General features: G+C 44.9%; 1 protein-coding gene across 2 annotated transcripts in view; it reads right to left on the minus strand.

Annotated features, from left to right (window-relative positions):
- Positions 1–10,624, minus strand: part of L3MBTL4 (L3MBTL4, histone methyl-lysine binding protein) — a 355,410-nt gene that overhangs the window by 13,080 nt on the left and 331,706 nt on the right. The window contains exons 17-18 of one of the 2 annotated variants that reach the window (XM_003792016.1): positions 6,481–6,490; positions 1,170–1,339 (exon numbers count right to left, since the gene is read on the minus strand). In XM_003792016.1, coding sequence (XP_003792064.1) covers positions 1,170–1,339; positions 6,481–6,490 — 180 coding nt within the window. The remainder of the gene's footprint in view (positions 1–1,169; positions 1,340–6,480; positions 6,491–10,624) is intronic. The other variant, XM_023514432.1, reaches the window with a different exon arrangement.

Raw genomic sequence — 10,624 nt, forward strand, 5'->3', positions numbered from 1 at the left:
TGTAATTCAGTTAATTCAGTCAGCCTGGTCACGAGGCTTAGGCACACTCTGCAAACTTGTAAAATTTCATAAAGGAAAGAAGACTCTGGGTGCTCTGTAAGGAGCAGGATCACATTCTAGTTGTCTCCCAGTCTCAGCCAGTGCCTGGTATGGTGCCAGGACCACAGGGCAGGAGCCTTTGGGAGGAGTGAGGGAGAGGCCCAGGGCAGTGCAGCCCTCAGCACCACCAGGCTGGGAGCAGGGGGATTTGCCCCCAGGTTGTGGGAGGTACAGGCCAGGGGCTGGCAGACAGGGCTGGCTCCCAGCTTTCCATTTCTGGAAGGCTTCAGCCCTGCCTGTTCCTTCCAAGGCTGGCAAGGAAGACTTACCCCAAGATTCAGTTAGGCTGATTGCAGTAAGTGCTATCTTAGCATGTTGTGACTAAACTCCAACTCTAGTTCTGATTTGCTCTCAGAGTGACCCAGGGTTTTCCATCATTTAAAAATCAATTTATCTAAGTCCTGACTGGTGAAAACAATACCTTTTAGCAAGAGAAATTTGAGTTAAGTGATGTATTCTTTCAAAGAAAACGCTTTCACTGCAAGATATCTCTGTGGCATCACACTAAGCAATGGGGCTTAAATGATCCTTATTAAGAACCCATATTGCGTATAAGGCTTGTTTATGTTATGATCCAACTTTTCTCCTCTGCACAGGTTCTTGCACAAAGTTGTGACCAAATATACGTTATTCATAAACCTAAGGTTGACCTGATCATCGTGGAACCCACTCTGGAGTGAGTATACAGGGGTCCCACAGGCCACAGGGTGACTGGCATAGGATGTCCAGAGGTGGCCACGCCCTCCCAGGGAAGACACTGAAGGGATGCAAGCCTGAGATGCCTGTCCATTCATCTGTGCTGCCCTAAATTAAATCTGGGGTGGGAGGCTCAGGGTGGATGGTGGTGGGGAATAAGCTTGGAGAGAGGAGGGGTAAAATCTGCTGGGGAGGCGAAGGGCTTTCCTCATCTGGATTTAAACTCTGCAGAGCGAGGATGCAAAGCCAGGAGGGCAAGGACACTCTCCAGGTGTCAGAGGACCTCGCCTGCAGGCCTCGGTAAGTCCGTGCCTTCTGCCTGTTGGTCAGCAGCAGGGCAGATCCCAGCCCAGGGCCCCCGCAGTCCTGCTCACCTCATCCACTGTCCACTGGGCCACCTGGCTTGCTTGGACGTCAGCCACACCTGGAAGCAGCTTGCAGTGCTGCTCCCTGCCGAGGGGAAGGTCCCAGAAAGGGCGGACTGACACCGTGGACATGAAGAGCGACTGGGGAAGCGCCCGCTGTGTCTGCCCCACGGAGCGTTCTGCAAGAGAGGGGAGTGGGTGAGGCCTGGAGGCCCACTGCCTCATGGCAGAGGCTGCAGTTGGGGGGTGGTGGTACGGGATCATCACCAGGAGTCCCCCAGCATGGCCTACTCCCTGATCTGTATTAGGACAGTAGTCATATGACAGCTGCTGCCCAGAATCAGGGGACTATGGCTGTGTGCCAACCAAGTTCAAACAGCCTCCATGAGATGGTGTGATGGCCCACCAAGGCCTAGCTTATCAGTGCCACTGGTATCCCTCTCCTTAAAACAGGAGTCGGAGGAATCATGGAATCCTGCCGACTGTAACCATCAGGGAGACCGGCATGCTGAACCATCTGGGACGTGCACGTGTACAAACAACAATTTCTTCCTGGAAGCTGCTGCATACATCTCTAAAGACTAAGTCAGCCCAGGTCCACATCTGGCTTCATAAATCCCCCGGGTGTCTCACAACATGTAACATAGCACAGGTTCCCCTGAGAGCTGGCTGCCATCAGAGACCCAGAAATACACCATGACCTCACCTGGGCAACCAGGGACTTGTGGAAAGCTGTGGCTGAAACATGACCTCCCTGACACAGGCAGTCTTAAATGGGCTGCTTTCTTTTCTGAGCAGAAGCTCTGAATGTGCCATGGTTTTCACGCACAAAGGACAATGGCTATCTGCTTGCTCAAGATTGGCTGCTATACCCGAGGAGTAAGACTACACTCAGATCTCAGCTCACTTCAGCCTTATACTTATCCACAGCTTCCTGCACTAGTTCTCTACCTTCAGCTGTGACTTTTCCCTCATCTTCTAGCCCAGCATTTAAAATGGAGACATGACTCTTACCTCTCTAATTCTTTAGCTTTAAGTCTACAAATGGATAAGGAGCAAAAACATTTCAGAGATTTCAGAGACAGCCAATGCCTTTATAATAACATCTTTTAAAGACACTTTTAATACATACTAGCAAAATAAAACTGCTGATATTTAAAGAGCTTTTGAAAAGATCACAAAAGGAAATGTTTTAAGCTCCCTAAAAGTCTATCTTTTGTAAAGTAAATTAAACTTAAGTAAGCAGTAGCCACACAGAGTCTGTTAGGAGGGTTTGTATTTCACTAACAGAGTCTGAAAAGGTATTAGGCAATATTCCATCTCAAATGAACTTCACTTTTAGTTGGTGAGGACAGCCTTTGTCGTCACATAGCGACATACCTCTTAGTAATCAGGAAGGTTCTAAACTGTGAGCAAGCTTATCCATCACCCGGCGTCTCTGTGCAACACCACTCTCGTGGATCGGAGCAGACACCCTCACATTTACCAGTGTTTGCTGTCTACACTGATAAAGAGACAGCAAAATTGCCAGCTTCTCCCCAATTCTTATGCTCCAGTTGCAAGCAGCAGCAAATTCATCTCTAACTGCTGACTGTCCAGCACTGACCTTTTTAGTATGTAAATAGGTTATCTCTCTCCACGTAGTGCAGCCAACAGTACGTATGGCTGCAGGTTCTGAAAGGAAACTTCACATTGCCTTTGAAAAGCCAGAATGTTGACAAATGTGAATGCTCTTTAATGAAGCCATCAGGTTGTGCAAGGAGCACGAACAGAAGCCCTTGAAACCTGGGCTGGAAGAGTCACAAGGCCAGCCTGCAGTCACACCCGTGGATGGCTTCCCTGGGAAACCAACAGTTAAAGCCTTGTACTCTCAGGGATTAAGACCTGAGCCACAGCCTGGCTTTATGCTGGAAAGGAATTACTATATCATTCAATCAGTTGTTTTGCTGAAATAGCAACATGTTCAATACAACATTCAACATATAAGTACATGTATCTCAAATTCATGCCTAGGGTAAATTAATCACATAGTTTTCAAAATATACAGGACTCTGAAAAGATCTGTTTTGGAGGTACAAGGATGTCAGGCAATGGTGAACAGATTCCTGCAATTCACAAAAATAAGCCTGTTGCTCCCAAGCAAGAGACTGTTCCCCACCAAAATCTTGAAAGCGAATTGTCTGCTCTGGGAGCTGGGAATACTCTCAGAAAGACACCTAACGTGTGGCTGCCAGCACCTGCACAGTCCTGGGGCTCCCCTGGCACCTGCACAGTCCTGGGACTCCTCCGTCCACAGCTTGTCACTTTTGAGCCTGGTTCTGGGCTCTGGAAGATGGCAGATGGGACCTTCAGTGGCCTTTAGGTCACCAGGAAAGCAATGGACCTCTGGCTTTATGCTGTGCATTTAAACTTTATAAACTGGCTTTCTATTATCTGTGGTTTTTAACTGTGCCTCTATTAAGTTAAACTGTTTGAAGGGAAGTGAAATCTAGATTTCTTGAAGTCTGATCAAAACTTACTAAGGAAGCTGATGAGAGCCTAGGAAACAGGCTCTCTATGCTAAAGCTGGGAAAGATCTGTAGCTACTTGCGGGGCTGCAGACACCCTACTTGGGGCTTCCTGATTTTACTGTGTATACAGGCTTATTTCTGTTCACTTGCAACCTCAAGTTCCAGGGAAATCTTGCTAGAACCAGTTACCTGAATACAGATAACTTTGTCGTTATCAGTTTTACTTTATCAATTGTATATCATGAGATGGAAACTTTGAAAGTTGAGTATTTTACAATTCAAAAAGACATGAATTGGTTAGGGAGGGAGTCCTGGATGGAAAGTTTGGGATAACTCCAGGATGTGGCTGGGGCTGGCAATATGTACCACACGGGCTGGTGTGAAGGAGAAGGAGAATGTGTCTGAAGAGCTTAGCAAGGTCCCCAGTGCGGGACAGTCACTCAGTGGAAGGGGCCACCATGAGCTCCATCTACAAACTTCTTCATGTCACATCAAGACTGATGTTTTGTGAAGGGAAATTAATACAATGCAAGACTAATTTCCCAATAGTAACAGAAGGGAAGGAGTACATTTTGGGAAGGGTGGCCGTCTAGCCTTTGATGTAGCCTTTACCAGGTCTAGTTTTCTCCACAGCTGATAATTTTGGGGTGGGATATTCACGTGTAGCTGGAAAAATGCTTGGATGAGCTCAGCTCAGCGGTACTGTGGCATGGGGCACCCCAGATTACAGCTGAGCAAGGTTCTTCACCCCCGCAGTGGGGTAATCACAGTACTGCCACCTCACTGAGCTGTGATTAAGGCAGCTCCTGGTACATAAGAAGTGTTCACTACAGGCCAGATATCACTTTCCTAATACAAGAAACAAGGTTTTAAGTTGTAAGAACAATGAACGTGGGGACGTACAAGATTCCCAAAGCCCATATGCCTAGGTGCCCCTGACCCCTATGCAAGCTGAAATCCAGATTGAGATTCAAGATCTTCAGAGCCATGTTCGGATTTGCCACCCAAGTGCACTGGAATGACAGAGCAGCGGCCACAGAAATCATTTGCAGAGGCCTTAGAGGAAGGAAATGAAAGTGGGTTCCTGCCCGTGCAGGGTGGACGTCTGCTTTCCAGGCAAACTGATGTCCAAGCGTGGCAACCACGTCACATACTAAAATGCGCTTGCCCTGCCAGCTGGGAAGTCGTGTGACTCTTGACAGACTTCTAAAATTTGGGGTGATTTGCATTATTTTAAATTTTGTGCATAAAATTAGACTTTTGAAAATATCCACTTAAAATTTGCATAAATCTTTATAACATGTGAACACACACTGATTTTAACTTTTTACGAAGCCCAGCACTGTTTATGTCACGGCAGATACTCACTAAACAGCTGTTAATAAATCAAAGAACATAAACTGATGACGAAGTGTATACAAAGTGTGCTCAGAAACTGCTTTTATCAGATCAGGGAGATCAGATTATTCTATCATGGGGCACTTAGGGCAAATGGAGCCTTCCGGGTTAGAAAAGAATGTGTTCCATGAATAAAGTGCAGAAATGTCACTTGTGTACTTTACCCCTAGACTGGCACCACAGCCCTGCTTCCCCTAACACAGGCGAGGGACATGGGACACTTCCCAGTTCTGCTGTCTCACTGCAGTCATGACTCCTATCTAGCTCATCCCAAAAGTCAGCCAAGGAAATTCAGCCTGCAAAAGCAGTTCTCCTACCGGAGGCTTTAACATTTTAATTAATCAGAATGTCCTTTGCACCAGAAAATGAAAAGTGTATGTAATGCTGGCTTTCCCTCTAACACCAGTGTGGTAACAAATGCAGCTATTCCCACGTTTAAGATGCCTTCTCCTTCCAGAAAAGAGCATAAGTAATACTTGATACCTCACTGGTTTGCCATTTGAGGATGAGTTTGGATGGAAGAATTGTTTTTCTACCATTTTTCTTACAGTGGTTATTTCTTTGGGGTTTTATGGCCTTTAAGAAAAATATAACACAATTAGGCAAGGCAAGGAAATAAAGAGCATCCAAATGGGAGCAGGGGAGGTCAAACTCTCCCTCTTTGCTGATGACATGATCTTATACTTAGAGAACCCCAAAGACTTAACCACAAGACTCTTGGAAGTCATCAAAAAATACAGTAATGTCTCAGGATAGAAAATCAATTTCCATAAGTCAGTAGCCTTTGTATACTCCAATAACAGCCAAGATGAGAAGCTAATTAAGAACACAACTCCCTTCACTATAGGTTCAAAGAGAATGAAATACCTAGGAATATACCTAACAAAAGAGGTGAAGGACCTCTGTAAAGAAAATTATGAAACCCTAAGAAAGGAAATGGCAGAGGATATTAACAAATGGAAGAACATACCATGCTCATGGCTAGGAAGAATCAACATTGTTAAAATATCAATACTTCCCAAAGCAATCTTCCAATTCAACACCATCTCTATTAAAGTACCAACATGGTGCTTTCAAGATTTGGAAAAAAGGATTCTGCATTTTGTATGGAACCAGAAAAAAACCCATATAGCTAAGGCAGTTCTTACTAATAAAAACAAAGCTGGGGCATCGGCATACCAGATTTTAGGCTGTACTACAAGGTCATAGTGCTCAAGACAGCATGGTACTGGCACTAAAATAGAGACACAGACATTTGGAATTGAATAGAAAACTGGGAAATGAAACTAACAACTTACAACCACCTAATCTTTGATAAACCAAACAAGAAGATACATTGGAGGAAAGACTCTATATTCAACAAATGGTGCTGGGAGAACTGGATATCCATATGCAAAAAACTGAAACTGGACCTACACCTCTCTCCACTCACAAAAACTGATTCAAGATGGATAAAGGAGTTAAATTTAAGGCATGAAATGAGAAAAATCCTCAAAGAAAGAATAGGAAGAACACCAGAAGATATTGGCCTGGGGAAAGGCTTTATGAAGAAGATTGCCATGGTGGGGCCATGCCTGTGGCTCAAAGGAGTAGGGCACTGGCCCCATATGCCAGAGGTGGCAGGTTCAAACCCTGCCCCGGCCAAAAACTGCGGGGAAAAAAAAAAAAAAGAAGATTGCCATGGTAATTGCAATAACAACCAAAATAAGCAAATGGGACTTAATGAAACTGAAAAGCTTCTGTACAGCTAAGGAGACCACGACCAAAGCAAATAGACAACCTACACATTGGGAAAGGATATTTGCATATTTTGAATCAGACAAAAGCTTAATAACTAGGATCTATAAAGAAGTTAAATTAACCCACATGAAAAAAAGCCAATAATCCCATATATCAATGGGGAAGAGAGATGAACAGAACCTTCTCTCAAGAAGACAGATCAATGGCTAGCAAACATATGAAAAAATGCTCATCATCCTTAATTATCAGAGAAATGCAAATCAAAACCACTCTCAGATATCATCTACCCCCAGTGAGAATGGCTCACATCACAAAATCTCAAAACTGCACATGTTGGCGCGGATGTGGAGAGGAAGGAACACTTTTACGCTGCTGGTGGGATGCAAACTAATACAACATTTTTGGAAGGAAGTACAGAGAAAACTCAAAGAACTCAAGCTAGACATCCCACTTGATCCTGCAATCCCATTATTGGGCATCTATCCAGAAGGAAAAAAAGTTTTATCATAAGGACATTTGCACTAGAATGTTCATCACAGCTCAATTTACAATCTCCAAAATGTGGAAACAGCCTAAATGCCCCCCAACCCAGAAATGGATTAATAAGCTGGGGTACATGTATACCATGGAATGCTATTCAGACATTAAATAAATGGAGACTTTACATCCTTTGTATTAACCTGGATGGAAGTGGAACATACTATTCTTAGTAAAGCATCATAAGAATGGAGAAGCATGAATCCTATGTATTCAATCTTGACTTGAGGACAATTAATGACAATGACATGGTGGAGGGTGGGCAAAGGGGAGAACAGAGAGAGAAGGAGGGAGGGGATGAGGGAAAGGAAGAGCAGAGAGCGGGAAGGAGGGAGGGGAGTGAAAAAAAAAACTAGAAAAATATAATGAAGGGTTTAATGACTTCATTCAAGGTGCTTGAGATCTAGAGCACTCTTGAGTGTCCAAGGCCATGCACATCCAGGTCTTTGCCTGGCCCAGAGTTTCAAGAGGCCCTGGACCAGCACACTGGAAGATTTGGCCCAGATCTTAAGTCTTTTCAGCAACATTCAGAGAGGAGAGTTCCATCTCCAAAGACAAGTCATTACCCTTCCTGCAGAGGCAATAAACAGTGATGGGGAATCCGCTGACTCTGCTGACTCCCTGATGAGACGCCAGTCTCAACGTAAGTCCATCTGTTTGTGAAATTCAGAACCCCACAGCCAGGGATGGCCTGTCTTCTCGAGTGCCAGAGGCAGGCCAGCCCCACTGTGGACTGCATGTCACCAGGGGCTGCCTCCCCGTGGAATGACCACGGACTTGTGACAATATGCATAGGACCATCTGCTTCCCTTCCACACATGTAAAATAAAACACACTTCGAGCCTAGAGGATTTTAATTCCTCTGAAAATAACATGGAGGAGGTTCCTGATTTCTCCTCTGCCCTCTCACTCATTCTTCCCACTTCTGCTCTTCCCCAACAGAAGAAAAAAGAAAATCTTTTCTGGAAAATGTCCTTTAAAAATGTAGCTGTCTCTTCACAAAAACCTCACACAACAAAACTGAAGCAAGTGAGTCATAAATGGTAAACTGGAGTCTGCATGACTGGGCCTTGAGTTATTTTTAATCCCACTAAACACAGAGACCCACTTCATAAGCAGCCTTCTCTTCAATGACAGGGGCGGCAATTCTGTTAGGTTCTCGCGGGAAAAAAATGGAGATAAACAGTGAGGAAGGATTGTTCCCATGTGCTTATGTAACCATTTATATTGAATATTTCAAGAAAATTAATAATAATAAGATAATGACAGTTTACAAAATTAATTAAATAATAATGGTAAGGGAAAATAAAGAACTGAGATGGAGGAGGTAGGGACTGAGGAAGGCCCATACGCAGACCACAAAGCGGCACGGAGAACACCAAAAGTCTGTTAAACAAACAGCAGCGGAAGCCTGACAGTGACGGGCAAAGATCTGTCCTGCCACAACTTCACCTTCCTCCAGTGGGACTCTGAAGACAAGGAACCGTACAAGGAGATAAACAGATAATGAACAGGGGCAAGCCAGGCTGGGTACAGCGCAGACACCAGATCTCAGTAAGAGAGAAACATGTCTCTCGGGGAGAGAAGGGGAACAAGCTTCTTTCTCCCGAGTTGGATAAGACATAGCATCAGCCTATCTGCCAACAAACCTCCAAGAGGTCTACCAGCCCTCCATGGAACTTCTGTGCTGACCTGAGTGGGGTCTGCCTTCATAGCCTAATTTTAGACTTTACGTCTCATTCCTTATTTTATAATTTGTTGAAAATAACATAATAATAATATAAGTTAAATTTATAATTAAATAAGAAAACTAAAAAAAACTATACAGTTGGAAAATTTACAAACAGAACGCTAACATACAGGTTTAATTTAGTAAGGGGTTGATTTGATGATAAGAAGAGCAATAAAAACGAAACAAGGTCAAAGTTGGTTTGATCAATCACTCAAGGTGGCATTGGTCCCTCAAGATCACTCTTTAAACTTGCAATCTTTGTCTTTGTGTCTTTATTTCTTACATTCTTTCATCACCACTGAACACTGAAAAAAAAAAAAACCAAAAACCCTCACAATGTAGTTTGGGGCTGGTCTCTGACAGGGTCTCCACTCCAAAAAGGAGGAAATAAAATAAAATTGTACTTGGTCCCAGAACCCAATCTTGTGATTGTTCTCACCCATGCGTAATCTGTGAAGTCAGGGACTGATGGAGTTCCGGGCATTTACCCAGCACCTGGGAGAATTCTGTCCCAGGCCCAGTGCCCTGCCTGTGACTTCTGCTGGAGAAGGTAGGGGCCGGGGGTGGGGGGTGGCCAGAGATGGCTTGTCCATTGCTGATGCTGTTTCTTCTCATGGTCACTTGTTTCCATGGTCTGTGCTCTTCCTCTGCTTGGAACCACCGTTTCTCTGCCACATCTTCTCCTGCTCTCAATGCTTTGAGTCCCCTGAATCCCGGCTCAGTGCCATGTCTTTAACCCCTCTGCTTCCCCATCAGACAAAAGTGAAAAACGGAACAAGAGAAGCCCGACCACGACCAGCAAGACAACTGTCCATGTCTGGGTGGGAACAAGAGTGGGGCAGGAACTGGGCTTCACTGACGGTGGGCGCACGTGCCAGACGGCACCGCTCCTCACGCAGGTGGCCCGGCCTGTCTGCTGAACCAGCTTCCGTTTCCTCACACCCTTATTATTTATAGTTCACACACTGGTATTTGCAGAGCACTTTCTAATTGTAGCCGCCGCTGGTCTTCCATCATCATGAGCTGTCTCTTCAACTGGTCTTATATAACAGTGGGCGATGAAGCCCAGGGACCACCCAGCAGCCTATTGACATGGTCAGAGGGAAGCCCCTGGTACAGTGCAGGTCTGTGCCCTGCCCAGCAATGGTCGCCTCCAGCCACAAGCAGCCACGGGGCACCTAAAGGGTGCATATGTGCGGAGTGTTACGTGCTATAATATGTCCTGGATTTTCATGACTTAGTACTAGAAAAAGAGAGTAAATTATCTCCTTAATCATTTTGCAAGTTTTGATTTATGTATTGAAATAGTATTTTGGATCTATTGAGTTAAATAAGATATGTCATTAAAATTAATTTTACTTGTTTCTTCCTTCTTGAAATATGGCTACCAGAACATCTCACACCTGCCGTGACTAGTATTCTGTTTCTGCCAGACGGCACAGGCCCAGAACAGCGCTGGGGCCATGGCTTCTCTTGAGACCTGCTCTGGGTGCAGGAGGCTGGAGAGCTGGATCCAGTGAATCTGACTCTTAAGAAGGAATGGGAGT

Source organism: Otolemur garnettii, unplaced genomic scaffold (genome assembly GCF_000181295.1).
Source record: "Otolemur garnettii isolate 467f Iridium unplaced genomic scaffold, OtoGar3 scaffold00053, whole genome shotgun sequence".
NCBI classification, from domain to species: Eukaryota; Metazoa; Chordata; class Mammalia; order Primates; family Galagidae; genus Otolemur; species Otolemur garnettii.